We start from the raw sequence: 15,990 nt of genomic DNA, 5'->3' as shown, positions 1-15,990 counted from the left end.
AAAGTTATTAAGGCTGTTAGAGTTCAATACTTGGAAACAATGTTTCTACAGAAAAAGTATACCAACAAAACCCTTTGCTGTATATTTTGAATTGAACACAATCTGTATAATAGACCAAGTTTTTCAAATTATGAAACAACTTAAAAAAAGAACAAAGAGCATCCAAACAAGATTCAGCTAAATGGTGGGTTAAAATTGCTTTGGGGGTTTTAAAAAGGTCCCAAAGCCTGGCCACTACCTCTCTAGGTAGCACGGTACTTTTTCTCAAGACACCATTGCGCTTCCTACCCTTGCCTGTGAGGCATGCTCTTGAACACTGAATAGAAAATGTTTCCACATTACACTGGTGTACTTTTGTCAAGAAAATACACTGTAATCCACAGTCTTAGGAGAAATGCCCATGTCTTTCAAACTTTGAAGCCAAATATTAGAAATTGGATGTAATTTAGCTAATTCAGTTTTTTTTGGTTTGAATTAAATTGAGTAAAATTAAAAGATTCCTACAGCTTATTCTTATAAGCCATTTTTAAAAGTATAATATTCCACTATAATTCTTCTTTTTAGATTTACTTTAGTGTAGCCTCTCAGAAAACTAGAATAAGCTTTCCATGAGATTGTGTTCTGGTTTGAGGAGAAAACTGGAGAGTTATAATGAAGACAGACATCTGAGTACTAGTCAAACAGTCTAGTGACATGGCCCAGGTAGTAAATAAAATGAAAGTTCCTAACTGATGGAAGTTAAGTTGGTGGTACATCTTGAAATACGACCTGCTGCTGTATTTCAGCTGGCCAGCCAGCGCTCTCTGTGGACATAATGGCTAGGAGCCAGAGATGGCACCATCAGCAGCCGTACAGCCAGCCACACAGTGGCAGCAATAGCAACAGCAGTGTTAATAGCAATAAAAAAATCCTTCTGAAGCAACCTAACCCCTTTTCTGCACCATAACGTTACCTAAAGACTCCCATCAAGTACCCTGGGCATAGCAAAGTTCCTGAAAAATAAATTATCTTAATTTTTTTTTTTTTCTGAGGCAGGGTATCTGTGTAATTTTGGTGCCTGTCCTGGTCTCGCTCTGTAGACCAGGCTGGCCTCAATCTCATAGAGATCCACCTGGCTCTGCCTCCTGAGTGTTGGGACTAAAGGTGTGCGCCACCACCGTCTGGCTTACTTTAACTATTTTTAATATTAAATAATTAATATTATTTAATATTAAATATTATAATCTAATTAGTTAATTAATATTTAATCTAAAATAATATTAAAATAATTAATTTTAATTAAGATCTGTGAATTTTTGCATAATGTAATGTGGAAGTAGAGATGGGCAGAAGCCATGGCATAATAATGGAAAAATATGTTGGTAGAATTTAGAAAAAAATGCAAAATACAAACGCTTTGTTAACACATCAGTATCCTTGAGATTCTGACATGTAGTGGAACAGAAAAAGGAACTACAAAATTTATGAGACACACTTATTTAAAATACATTTACAAATGTTCCAAAGGAATTTTGTTTGACTCTAGAATATATATTTTCATAGAAATACATTATGGAGAAATTTGTCTGTTTTTAGCTCATATAAAACAAAAGAGTTCCATGATTTCTTCTGGGGAGAGAGAAACCAAGGATTTGTTGTACTCTCCCCGTGCTGGAATAGTGGCCATTTGTCCCTGTGTAGACCAGACTGTAAACTCAGGTAACTCCTGAGTGGCTGTGCTCATTCTCAGAGGAGGCACATCCTTCCTGGAAGCTGGGACCTTCCTCAGATCAAGTGCTGTAAAGCATATGGCCAGCAGCCTGCGGACCGAGCGCTGTGTTTGCTGAAGAGTGAGAATGTAGAGCATCTTCTTCTCAGAGGGTTCTATCTAGTCTGAAATTGATGTCATGCAATAAGAAACAAACAAAGCGTGGTTTAGACTAAGGAACACGCTCCTGTTTAGCAGACTCGTAAGCACCTACTTCTAGACGTAGTCTGAGTATTTCATTTTGCTTTTCCTTCTCTTGAGTTCGTAACTTTGCATTTAGCTCCGCTATTTCCATCTCCTTCTTTGCCATTAATTCTTTGTGCTTTTCTTCATTTAATTCAACTAAGTAAAACAAAAATAAATGCATTCATTTAACAGTTCAAAGTTATGTGCTTACATTTATTTATTTTTTCCTTGGCTTCTTCAGCATGTTTATTATCACTTGTATACCAGGATTATACTAAACGCTACATACAAAGTACATGTGTTCTCTGTTTTCACTGAATCCCTGCTTTGGGCTAGGAGGCAGACATTACTTACAGCTGTGATTGGGATGATGCAGGAGGAACAAGGCAAAGTGCAGACAACTCTGGAGGAAACCATTAGTTGCTTTTCCCATCACTGTACCAACATACCCAACAAGAAGCAACTTAGGGGAAGGAAGGTTTGCTTTGGCTCACAGTGAGTAGATTCAAGCCGCTATGTAGAGAAGACATGGCCGTGAGTAGCTCTGTGGGGTGGGAGCCTGCAGTGGCTGCTCATCTCAGTGAACCAGGAAACAGAGGTAATATGAAGTGGGGCTGGGCTGTAAAGCACAAGGTTTATCACCCCGTGACACACTTCCTCCAGGTAGGCTCTACTTCCCAAGGGTTCCACAATCTCCCCAAACAGCACCAACTGGGGATCAGGCGTACACACATTAGCCTGTGGGGGATATTTCACATTCAAAAGGTGAGAGAATTGTTAATCAAATTTGGGGGAATGAGCCTAAAGTGGGAGGGGCCTTTCTCAGGATGTTATCTTTAAGGCGAAGCCTCACATTTAGAGCCATTTGCTAGGTATAGACGTTCTAACAAATGAGAACTGTTGAGAGGAATGCTGCCTCCACCTTAGGAGAAAGAAACAGGAGGTACATGATGGGCTCCCTACCCAGGGATCATTTTAAAGTGTGTAGCTTATCATTTGTACGCATGCAGTACTCTAGACTATGCAAAGCACATTCATTTGAGGTGTGGTGGTTTGAATAAGAACGGACCCCCAGGCTCATATATTTGAATGCTTACTCACCAGGGAGTGGAACTATTTGAAAGGATTAGGAGGTGTGGCCTTGTTGGAGGATGTGTGTCACTTTGAGGTTTCAAAAGCCCAGTATCTGTCTCTGCCAAAGGATGGCTCTCAGCTACTGCTCCAGCACCTGCCTGCCTGTGATATGCTCTCCACTATGAGGATAATGGACTAAGCCTATAATAAGACAATCTCTTATTTTAGTAAGAGCCAATCAGTTTACAAAACCCAGAAGTAAGGGATTTCTACCCACAACTAACCCATGACTGTTTCAGGCCCTGCTTTTCTCCCCATTTGAACTACACATCTAATCTCTCTATTGTTAATGGCACATCAACACCACATGACCCACTGTTACCTGGTCAGCCGCCTCAAATACAACTGTAGCTATGGCTACCACCTTCTCAGTCACTTCAGATTTTCTTAGTCTGACAATGTGTCAAAGAATACACCCCTAAGCAACAGTCTTTCTGTTGCTGAATCTTTTTGTATAATATAAAAAGTAGGAACAAGGCAACCATTCCCTTATCCAACATCTTCCTCTCTGACTATCTAAAGATAACAGAAACAATTTCTTTTTTTTAAGAGAAACTAAAATTTCACTTCATTGTTCTTTAAGAGCTTTAAAAACTGAAGAAAAAAAACTATTTAATAAGTTTTAGGAGATCTCATTTTTTTCAGAGCACATTAAAGCTTCTAAAATAAAAATAAAGATAAAAATAAAAATAAGTGCTTTCAATGGCAGCAACAGCAGTGTTTAAAAGTTGATGGTAGGATACATATTTGGGGTAGTGTTTTATTAACATACTTATAATTGTTCACTGTGGAAACATACTGGATTAAAACCACATCTATCTAAGCCATTTCTGTAGTTCAGGATATAGGCTTTATATGTATTTAGTTTATAGCACTAAATTATTATTATACTTAGCTTAAGGGTTAAAATAGTGTTCAAAGGAATATCATTGAATATTAATCTTTGCAAAACTGAGCTTCTTGGTGCATCTCATGAAAATTATTTATAAATCAGTACCTCAGAATCTACTCACTTTTTAACTTGATAGAAGGAATAACTAGGAAATTAAACAGAAAAGGCTTTTGTACCATTCACACACTTGAAAATATTTGAATTTTCTCTTTTTCTAGAGTATCACATAAACAGAACACAGTATTTTGAATCTGGATTTATTTACATATTTGTTTATTTTTTCCTTTTTGAGGCAAGGACCAGCACTGCACCCTGGCTAGACTGGAGTTCACTTTGTAGCTGAGGCTAGCCTCCCATGTGCAGCACTTCCTCTATTCCTATCTCAGCCTCTTGAGTGCCAGGCCACAGGCATGTGCCACCCCGCCAGGCTCCATTCACTTATAGCGATGCTCCTGAGGTGGCCACACTGTGGAGTGCATCAGTAGTCATTCTTTTCTATTGCTGTGGATGGATGTACAGTTGAGTTTTAAAAAACTAATACTAGTTAACAAATTTGTATGATTACAAACATCTTCTCATATGCTTATTTTTCTCCTGTATATCTTTGGGGTAGTGTTTATTCAAAGTTTTTTTGCATCTTTAAAAAAATTTATATTTCATTTTATTTTATATACATTGGTGTGAAGGTGTCAGATCCCCTGGAACTAGAGTTACAGACAGTTGTGAGCTGCCATGTGTGTGATGGGAACTGAACCTGGATCCTCTAGAAGAGCAGCAAGTGCTCTTAACCACTGAGCCATCTCTCCAGTCCTTGGTCAAATATTTGCCCATTTTCTTGTGGATTGCTACATAGTGTAGAGCTTGCCAGTAGTTATATGTCTCTTACCTCAGCCTCAAGTGCTGGGATTACAGGAATACAGGCCTGGCTTCAAGTTAACTTTATTTTATTTTTTTTTGTTTTTTCCAGGCAGGGTTTCTCTGTGTAGTTTTTGGTGCCTGTTCTGGATCTTGCTCTGTACACCAGGCTGGCCTCAAATGCACAGAGAGTCGACTGGCTCTGCCTCCCTCAAATTAATTTTATATATGATGTTCATAAAGATAGGGCCACTAAGCATGGCTTCAAAATAAACCAATTCACTACATACATGCAATGAGATCCATTTTACTAAAGAAAATTAGTGAAGTTATATTCAATAGAGCAAGGATATAATGGAAAACCTATTTAAACCTTTATATTAATTATATAAAGATGCTGGTTCACATTAGGCAAAATTGAGCACAAACATGAATGAAACTTAGATCTATTATATGTATTATATATATGTATATACATAAATATACAGAACTTAAAATGTATCAAGGCAGTGTTCATTCACTATTATTGGAAAAAATAATATGCATCTTTAAATTGTTTCACGATATATCAGAATTCAATAAATGAAAATTTAAAGTTACCTTTTTTTTGCATATCCTGATAAAGTTTGCTCATTTCGATTTTATGTCCCTCCTCTTTGACTTTCATTTCACTTATAAGTTTGGCAATATTATTCATATATTCCTAGAAATTAAAAATATATTCATTTTCAATGCAATAGTTATAATTTTTGAAAATTAAAAAGGTTAATTTCCCAGTTTATATTAATTTTGACATGTAACCATATCCAGTGCTGTTTATTTATTTACAACTAACTTGTTAGTAGGCACACACCAAACAACAAGTTTTATTATTCACACATATGTATCACTGTACCGTGCTCATTCATATGTGCACCGCTTTCCTGTCCTCTCCATCAATTGTTCCTTTCCCTCTTCCAACACAGTCCCTCTTCTGCTAAGGAGACATCTAGATTCTGTGTCAAAGGAAGTGCTGCATTTTGCTTTGCTTCCTTCCCGCTGTGGTTTGAATGTGGACCATCCCCACAGGCTCTGGGTCCCGGGGCACCGGATGGGGATGCTGCTGTGGAACCCTTAGGAGGCAAAGCCTTGTGGGAGAAGCTTTGAGATGGACAGTCTGCCTCTACTTTCTGCTCAAACTCCACTTCCTGACTGCGGCTGCGATGTGGTGAGCTGCCTCGCTCTGCAGCTCTTCCTCTGCTGTGATCAGATGTGTCCCTTTAAATTGTTGTAGGTTTTCCATTATATCCTTGCCCAGACAACTTCCTCCCTTAACCTGTTTCTTGTCAGGTTTTTAGCTGTGGCAACAAGAAAAGTGATCGACACACTGTCCATTACCCTTCTTGTTTCTTCTCTCCACTTTCTTGAGACTCATTTTTCCTCCACATTGTACCTTCTGCTTTGTTCATGTCACACACATAGGCACACGTGTGAGCACACACACTCTCACACTGTGTGTATGTTCCCCCATCCATTAGCTTCATCTTACTCATGTCTCCTTTGCTCTCCTAAACATTTTGCTTCTACCTTCATGCCAAATATATGTGCAGGATTTTATGTATTTATATAAAATCTAGGAGCCACAAATGAAAGAAAACATAATGATATTTGGCTTAATTTGTTTAATATGATTATCTCCAGTTGTATTCATTTTCCTACAAACAACCTAACTTCATTTTCCTTTATGGCTGGAAAAAAAATACTATTGTATATAGATACATTTTCTTTTCTCTCTCTCCTTTCTCCCTTTCTTTTTCTTCCTTCTTTCCTTCCTTCCTTTCTTATTAATTTCCTCCCATCTTGATCAGTTTCCCCTTCCTCCTTTCTCTTCAAAATCTCTCTCCCCATCTTCTTCCCCTCAATCCATTTCCTCTCCCTTCCCTTCAGGAAAGTGCAGGCCTTCCATGTGTATCAGCCAGCCATGGTAAATCAAGTTGCAGTGAAATGAGGCACCTCTTTTCCTATTAAGGTTGGACCAAGCAACTGGCAGGAGGAAAGGGTCCCAAGAGCAGGCAACAGAGTCAGATTCCACAGGATCCCCTCCCCCCAGTTCTGCCTAATGATTGGCTGTGGGTCTCTGCATCTGTTTCCATCAGTTGCTGAAGGAAGCCTCTCTGATGACAACTGGGCTAGGCACCAATCTATGAGTATAGCATAGTAGCATTAGGAACCATTTCTCCTGAACTTTTTTCTTCTTGTTTTCCAGTCATGTTTGGTTGTATTCTAGGTCTCTGGGCTATCCAGCCTCTGGGTCCTGGCCCTCCAGTCATCATCAGGGGTGAGCTACCTTTCATAGTATGGGTCTCAAGCTGGATCAGTCATTGTTTGGTCACTCCCATAATATCTGCACTACCTTTGTCCCAGCATGTCTTATAGGCAGGGAAAATTTTAGGTCAGAGGTTATGTGGCTAAGTTAGTGTCCCAGTTCCTTTACTGAAAGTCTTGCCTGGTTACAGGAGATGGCCAGTTCAGGCTCCATATCTCTCATTGCTAGCAGTCTTAGATAAGGTCACTTTCATAGATTTCTGGGAGTTTCCATTGCACTAGGTTGCTAGCTCATGCCAGAGATGCCCGATTCCAGTGGTCTTTCCCAGTATTCTTTCCCTCCACTCTCTGCCCCCTCTACCTGATCCCTCTTATTTCAATGCTCCCCCCCATCCAGACCTCTCCCTATGTCCACTTGTGATATCTATTCTATTTCCCCTTCACAGTGAGATTCATGGTGTTCCCCCCCCCCCCCCCGTGAGCCTTGTTACCTAGCTTCTTTGGGTCTGTGGATTGTAGCATGGCTATCCTTTACTTTACATCTAATATCCATTTATGAGTTAGCACATACTATGTTTATCTTTCTGGGTCTGGGTTACCTCACTTAAGATGATCTTTTCAAGTTCCATCCATTTGCCAGCAAATTTCATGATGTCATGTTTCTAACAGCTGAGTAATGCTCCATTGTGTAGATGTATCACATTTTCTTTATCCATTCTTTGGTTGAGGGGCATCTAGGTTGTTTCCACCTTCTGGCTATTTCAAATAATGCTTCTATAAACATAGTTGAGCAAGTGTCCTTGTGGTGTGGTAGAGTGTCCTTTGGTTATATGCCCAGGAATGGTATAGCTGGATCTTGAGGTAGATCAATTTATAATTTTCTGAGAAACCACCATAGCAATTTCTATAGTGACTGTACAAGTTTGCATTCCCACCACTAATGGAGGTGTGTTCTCCTTGCTCAACATCCTTTCCAGCATGAGCTGTCACTGTGTTTTTGATCTTAGTCATTCTGACAGTTGTAAGATAGAATCTCAGTTGTTTTGATTTGCATTTCTCTGATGGCTAAGGATGTTGAACCCTTCTTTAGGTGTTCCTCTAACATTTGAGATACCTCTGTTGAAAATTCTGTTTAGATCTGTACCCCATTTTTTAAACTTTCTTTTTATTTATTGTGTCTTTCACATCATACATCTCCAGCCCATTCATTTCACCATTCCTTTGTATCTGCCTTTTGCCCTTGCAAACCTGCCCGTGCCACCCCCCCAAAATAAAATAAAATTCAAGAAAAAAAGGAAATAATCTTGTCACGGAAGCTGTAGTGTGACACAGTAAGTCATGCAGTAAAATCTTTGGTCCATATATCTTTAGTTGCAAGTGTTCATTGCAAAGAGTCATTGGTCTGGTTTGAGGCCTCTGGATTCTGCTACACTATCGATGCTGCACCCTCACTGGGACTCCTCTTGGATATCCTGTTGTTGTCCTGTGTCATGAAGATCCTGTAGCTTTGGGTCTGCAGGACCAGCCCCTTCATTTGCTCCCGTAGATAACAGATGGGGTGGATGTTGGGGTGGGCCAACTCTTAACTCTGATTCTGGTCTAGGTAGTTGTAGAGTTGGTCAGCCCGCAAGCTCTCCCGTGTCCTCATCACCAGGGGGAGCTCTCCAGCACTGCCCCATCGGAGTTTACCCTGCACCACAATGAGCAAGGGGTGGGGCCAGTTCTCTTGCTTTCGTGCCCTCGGGCCAGCTCTCCCACACCTGGACCATTAGGGCCAGTTCTACTGTGTTGCTTAGGTGAGGTACAGGGGCCAGGCTCCTTAGTGCAGCAGCTGGTGAGAGGCAGGGCCAGCTCTCCCACCCACCACAGGTGGTGAAGGGTGTGGGGGCACCATATGGCAGATGAGGGGCAGGGCCAGATTTCTCAGGCTCATGTTCCTGGGGCTAGCTCACCCTCATAAACAGGTCAGCTCTGCTGTGCTTCCCAGACAGGTGCAGGGCCCGCTTTCCTAAGTGCTGCAGCTGGTAAAGGGGAGGGTTGGCTCCCTTGCCAGCTGAAGGCAGTAGGAGAAAGGGGGAGGGCATCTTTCCCTCACTTCTACCATCATCCCTCAGAAAGGAAGGCAGTACCAGCCTATGCCCCTCTCAAGTCCTCAGGACTTGCTCACCAGCACCCATGTCTACAGGGTCAACTCTACTGTGCTGCCCAGGCTAGGTACAGTGCCTATTCTCCCAAGTGCTGCGGCTGTTGAGGGGTTGGGTCAGGTCCCCCACCTGCTGCAGGTGGCAAGGGGCAAGGGGAGGAGATCGTCTTTCCCTCACCCATGCCACCATATGGCATACAAGAGGGGTGCGACCTGCTTTCCCATTCGCATGCCTTCAGGGCCAGCTTGCCCATGCCCCTGCAAACAGGGTCAGCTCTATAGTGCTGCCCAGGTGAGATGTAGGACCCCCTCTCCTGAGTGCTTCAGCAGATGAGGGGCAGGACCAGTTCTCCTTAGTGTTGCAGCCAGTGAGGGGTGGGACCAACTCTGTACAACCCTATCTTCTTGGCCTTTAGTGGTATCAGGATCCACAGATGTCAACAGAGATGCATCAGAGCTATGAACCCAGACATGGGCCCCAACAGCAGTCCAGGCCCAGACATTACTATAACCCTGGGTGACAATCAGCCCACTCCTTGCCTCTTTCGCCTCTTCAGATCTGCCTCTGTCCACAGGACATGAACCATTCTGTCTCTCTCTCTTCCATACCATACCATACATCTGCTCACCATAATAGTGCCTCATCTGTCTGGCATGGGGCAGAGCTCTTGCTGGAGTCCTCTCCTGTACCCCATTTTTAAAACTGAATTACTTGTTTTTTTGATGTCTAGTTTCTCGAATTCTTTATATATTTTGGAAATCAACCCTCTATCAGATGTGGGGTTGGTGAAGATCTTTTCCCATTCTGAAGGCTGCCATTTCATTCTTTTGCTCCTGTCCTTTGCCTTATAGAAGCTTTTCAGTTTCATGAGGTCCCGTTTATTTATTAATGTTACATTTTTAAATCCATTACTTTACTGTTGGATATTTAGGTTGCTTCTATAACTTAGCTATTATAAACAGTGCTGCAATAAATACTGATGTACAAGTAATATTGTAGATGTAGTTTTAGTTTCTTGAGAAACCTGCATACTGACCTCCATGGTAGTTAGACTAGTTTATATTTCCACTAGCAATATATAGGAGCTTCTTCTTGTCCACACCCTTAGTTATTTTTTCTAATGCTGTGAAGAGACACCATAACCAAGGCAACTGATAGAAGAGAGAGTTTATTGGTGTTTGCTTAAGGTTTTAAAGAGTTAAGCATCCATGACCATCATGGCAGGGAGAATGGAAGCAGGTAGGCAGGCAGGGCCCTGGAGCAGTAGCTGAGAGCATACATTCTCATCCCAAAGAAGGAGCTAGAGAGCGGCTAGGGTGGGGGGTGGGGGGCTTGCATGGTGCATATATGGAGGTGATTCCACTTTTATGTGGGTTCTGGGGGTTGAAGTTAAGCTTTCTGGCTTGCTCAATAGGATTTTTACCTGTTGAGCTACTTCATTGGCCCTGTACAGATTTTTGAGTTATTTGTGTATTATAGTTATTAATTCTATGTCTGATGCACAGATAGCAAAGATTCTCTTCCATTTTGTAGGTACTTTCTTGACTCAACTGTTTTCTTTGCTGTACAGGTCCTATTTATCTACCATGGCTTTATTTCCTAGAGTAGCCATTGCCAAAGTCCTTACCTGTGCCTCTATCTTGAAGTGTTTGCCCAAGTTTTTCCTCTAACAGCTTTAGGATTTCATATTTCACACTAAGTTCTTGGTCCATTTGGAGTTGATTCGTGTGCAGGTTGAGAAAGGCACCTAGTTTCATTCTTCTGTTCCTGGATATAGTTTTCTAGGCAACATTTGTTTAAGAAGTCTTTTCTCTGGTATCTATTTTTGGCATCCTTGTAAATAATCAGGTGGCTGTAGTTGTGTGGATGTGTATCTGCATCTATATTTGGGTTTTTATTATAGTCTATTGAGCCACATGTTTATTTTTATGCTAGTATCATGCCACTTTTTATTACTAAGCCTCTGCAGTACAACTTGAAATTATAGCTGAGATTTTGTGCAAAACCATATGTATGTGTACCTATGTTTTTGTGAACATTTTTCTGAAAAAAGTTTATAGTTATTACTAGATATTTAGTGGCACTGAGGAGATAAAACAAAACAAAAACCTCAGAAGATGTACTGACTCTAGATGTACTGACTTGTGTGTCTGTAATTAAATACAATTACTCAGGGTGTTGTTGACTTGACAGAATCTAGAATTACCTAGGAGACAGACCAGGGTATGCCTATTAGGGATTATATTGACTATGTTAATTGATATGGGAAGAATCATTTTAATTTTTTTTTGTGTGTGTTCTGGTCTATAACAAGCGGAGAAACCAAGCAAACACATTTTCATCCCTCTCTGTGTCTTGGCTGTGGGTGGTATGACCAGTTGCTTCTAGCTCCTGTCCGTGACTTCTCCACCATGATATAGCGTATTTTTGGTCTATGAGTCAGAATAAATCCTTTCTTCATTAAGTTCCTTTTGTTAGTGTCTTTTGTCACAGCAACAGGAAAAATAACCAGGACAACTAGTTTAAGGGACACAGTCTGGACTGCCATTCATGATATTTTTCCTGCCAGGCAAGTTGCAGGATTGGCCAAACCCATAAAACTTTTAGATGTGATTAAAGCTGGGCAGAGTCAATGCAGGGAGAACCTCACAGCTGGTTGTTGTCCCCATTTGTGTGTATCTAGGTTTCTAGATGGGCAACTAGAAGAGTCAACAGAATGTTCTCTACAAACGACATGAGGTGAGTAAGTCACTGCTGCTCTAAGTGGCACATGACAAAGTTCTCTGTACCTTTCCATCTGACTGTGTCACCTGCAGATGCCACTACTAAGTGGAGGGAGTGCATTAACTTGATCAAATTCAGAATTTCACTCCAGCTTCTGGGCATACAGGCTGTCTGTCATACATGTGGGTTGAAGTGGGTCTAACTCGGTGGAGAGGGGGGAGATCTTTCTTATTATTTTAGCTTGTGTCAGTCCTAAGAATAATTCTTTCTTTTCCTTAATGATGCCAATCCCTAGGAAATGATAACTGATGACTTCTTATTTAGTTTCTGGGAACTTTAAACTCTAAGGGATAGCTTCTGGCTGTGTTCTTATTTTATGAAACTTACGAATTTTCTATGTGCAATGTAAGAATCATTTAGAAAGTATTTCTATTAAGCATCTTCTAAGTTTGTTCCTAAGAAGTGGTTCTCCATGAGTTTTGGGTTTAGCTGGAGGGTCTGTATTGGTAAATTCTCATTGCATTGAGGCCATTTAAGAAGTATACTTTGGACAAAAGCTGTTTAAGAAGTTAAAAATGGATGTGGTGCTTTATACTTTTCATCCACTGAAAATTGTTATATATGTGAAGGACCATGGTTAGGCTTGAAGTTTTAGAAGGGGAAAAAGGTAAAATTTTCACTGTTTCAGTACCTGGACTGCAAACTGACTCATCATCTACTGCGGACTCTGCAGTGAAGATTTGGAAAGAAGCAGGGAGGAACTAAGGAAGGAGGGGAAATAAGAACAGAGAAAAGGGTGGGGAGAAAAGTATCTCAGAGATACTTAACTGAGAGTCTAAGTTCCTGGAAGCACAGGCAGACTGCTTTTCCTTACTGGTAAACATTACTCAGACAGAAGTCCTGGATTAGGGGCTAGAACAAGCAGGGTTTCCTTACGAGCTTGTCACACAGGAACTCATCAAGTTACAAGAAGATCCTTTAAGCTAAGCTTGTGCAGATTCAACTTGAGTTTGGAGATCTTTGAATTGATATGTTGGCTCTTGGCAATGAGAAAGAGGTTGTACAAGGAACCCTCTCAACGGGAAGAGGGACAGAGATTAGCATTTATTTTGTGTTATATGTTCTGTAATTGCTATCACTATGCTGTTCCCGAGGAAGACAAGAAATGTAGTAGAATATAATGACCATTGGGAGGAACTAATATGTGCTGTACATAAAGTCCCTCCACTATTTGGATGGTATGATGATTACCCAAATCACAAAGAACACAGACTCACTTCTTTTATAGTAAAAGAATTAAAAATATTAACCATAGAATATGCTCTAAAGTAAGTCAATTAGCACAACTAAAAACCATATAGCAAAATAATTGCATCTCTTCTTGGTAGAAAGAAACAGTGTGAAAATGATATTAGTACATTATGGTTTGTAAAAAAGGTTAGGAGTTGCAAAAGTTGCTGTTCATTTATTAAGGTTTTTACATATATAACATGTATATATGTGTATATATATATATTACAGTTACATAATTTCTGTTGATGTTTGTTAATTAAAACAACTTGCTTCTTATTTGAATGAACAAATGCTTTTCAAGGGTCTAACTGAATACAATAGAATATAAACTCACCTGCTCATGGGATTTTAACTTCTCTTTCATCAAATCAACATTTCTTTTTAGTTGTTCATTTTCACCTGTGTACAAATAACCAAGGAATACATTACTAAATAGTACTTAAAATTAACATGGGACTATCTGTAACATTTACATTTCTGTTCACACATGTGCTCAATGAGTACGCACCCAGCACTGCTGGACACTGGGAACGTGGGAACACAAGAAGTCCCAGCTTTTCACTGAACCTACAGTCTAGCGGTGTGGCAGAGGCAGCAGCTTCATTGGACAAACCTTCTGTAGAGGTACTGTGCTTGAGATACTGTGAGAACATGTGGTGGGAGACCTGGGTCATTTGGACATTGGGTAAGTGTTCGGGGAAGAAGCCACCCTGAGCGGAGATTTAAGAGGCAAGGCTTGTTCAGCATTAGGGAAGGGTATTCCAGAACAGAGAAGTGTGCAACAGAGGATACGCTTGAGGGAAACAATTTCAGAGGCCAGTGTGGTGGCTTGCTATTGTAGTTCTTTAGTTCTTGGGAGATTAAGGTAGGATTACTGCGAATTCTGGACCAAATAATAAGCTTAGGCCAGCTTAGGCTACAAGATGAGACTTGTGTCAAGAAGCCCAAGGACAAAAAATAATAAAAGTATGGGCTGGCAGGATGGTCCACTGGGTAAAGGCTCCCACCTCCAAGCCTAATGACTTGAGTTCAATCCTGGGACTCACAGGGTGGATGGAGATAACTGACTTTTGCACATTGTCTGCTGACTTCCACATGAGAACCATTCAACATGTGCCCCACCTCCCATATAGAAAATAAACATAATAAAATATTTAAAAAGTAAAGAATGAAAAGCTACAATTTCAAAGTAGGAAACTTGGTGAAGTATAAAGAGCGAGGAGGAGGTGCTATGCAGACTCAAACTGCACTATCCAGGAGGACATAATTTGTAAGGATGACTTGGAATTCTTACTGTATTACAGGGAATCATCAAAGAATACTGAACAATGAAGGAGTGAAATGACTCGAGATGTATGCTGCTACAGCGCGCTGTTCACTCTTGAATTCACAGCAGCTGTGATGACTTGCACAAGGTTGGGCCCATCATAATCCTGTCTAGGAATGGAAGTGTGCTTAAGAGGCCCCAGCTCTTCCTGAACATCTAGGGGCAATTAAGAGTTGCTGTAGGAGTGGGGGAGAGGAGACCTTTCTCAGTGGTGTAGCCACTGGTAAGGTGCCTACGTTCCTACAGATAACCCCTCGCCCATGCTCTTGTAAGTAACCCCATTGTAACTACTGGCTCACCAAAACAAAACCCAATACAACTCTGTCTCTGTCTCTCTCTGTCTCTTTTCCCCCCTCTCTCTCCTTGTTTTCCCTGAAACGAAAAACGTACAAAAAAAGAAAAGAAAGAAAATATTTTCAACCAAAACAAAACAATATTACCAAAGGAAAGACTCCAGATAAGCTTTCTGTTTCCCTCTATTGTATGGGATTTTCAAGCCATGGGGACACAGTCAGTTTTCAAGTTGAAATACATATTGTTAATGGAATGTATTCTTGAATTTAAAAAGTAATATTTCAAGGAACTTCAATCTCTTTAATAGTAAATGGGCGTTCTTTATGATTCAGTTTTGTATGTTTTAAAAGTCTAGCCACTATTTTACTGTGATGAAATATATATAACAACACTTACCATTTCAGCTATTTTAGGCATAGTTTAGAAGCATCAAGTATAATGTGTGTAATCATCTTGACTTCCATCTCCAGAACCTTATTATCTTCCCATAATGTATATGCTGTGTCTGTCAAACACTAACCTCTCCTATTCCATCCCCAGCCCCTGGCAACTTGTTATTTTCCATCTCTATGAATTTTACTACTCTAGGTACTGGGTATAAGTAGAATCATATAGTCTCTGTCCATTGTCTGGCATAGTTCACTTAGAATAATACTTTCAAGTTCATTCATGTTGTACCATGCATCCGATTTTCATTCTATTTTAAGGATGCGTAATATCTCATCCATATATATATATATATATATATATATATATATACACACACACACACACACACACACACACACACACACACACACACAACATTGCATATACCACACTTGTTTACCCATCTGTTGATGACCACTGGAGTTTACTCAACTCCGTTATTTTAATAGACACTTACAAAGAGGAAAAGGGTTCTTTTTGGTTACAGTTCTGTGAGTTTCAGTTCATGGTTGTACCTGTAGCTTCGAGCCTGTGGTAGCACACAGTGAAAGTGCAGGGCAGGTCGAAGCTGCCCACTGCATGTGGCTGGTTTGTGACTGAGAAGCAAAGAGGCAAAGGTCCTCCTCCAGGGTCCTTTCTCCTATGGGCTGGAGACCAAGTT

General features: G+C 40.5%; 1 protein-coding gene across 1 annotated transcript in view; it reads right to left on the bottom strand.

Moving 5' to 3' along the window:
* The window catches only part of Ccdc152 (coiled-coil domain containing 152), a 29,232-nt gene that overhangs the window by 1,314 nt on the left and 11,928 nt on the right, over positions 1-15,990 (bottom strand). Inside the window, exons 5-7 of the mRNA XM_028875567.2 lie at positions 13,614-13,678; positions 5,415-5,517; positions 1,962-2,089 (exon numbers count right to left, since the gene is read on the bottom strand). Coding sequence (XP_028731400.1) covers positions 1,962-2,089; positions 5,415-5,517; positions 13,614-13,678 — 296 coding nt within the window. The remainder of the gene's footprint in view (positions 1-1,961; positions 2,090-5,414; positions 5,518-13,613; positions 13,679-15,990) is intronic.

Source organism: Peromyscus leucopus, chromosome 11 (genome assembly GCF_004664715.2).
Source record: "Peromyscus leucopus breed LL Stock chromosome 11, UCI_PerLeu_2.1, whole genome shotgun sequence".
NCBI classification, from domain to species: Eukaryota; Metazoa; Chordata; class Mammalia; order Rodentia; family Cricetidae; genus Peromyscus; species Peromyscus leucopus.
This window is presented reverse-complemented; position numbering and strand designations above follow the sequence as displayed.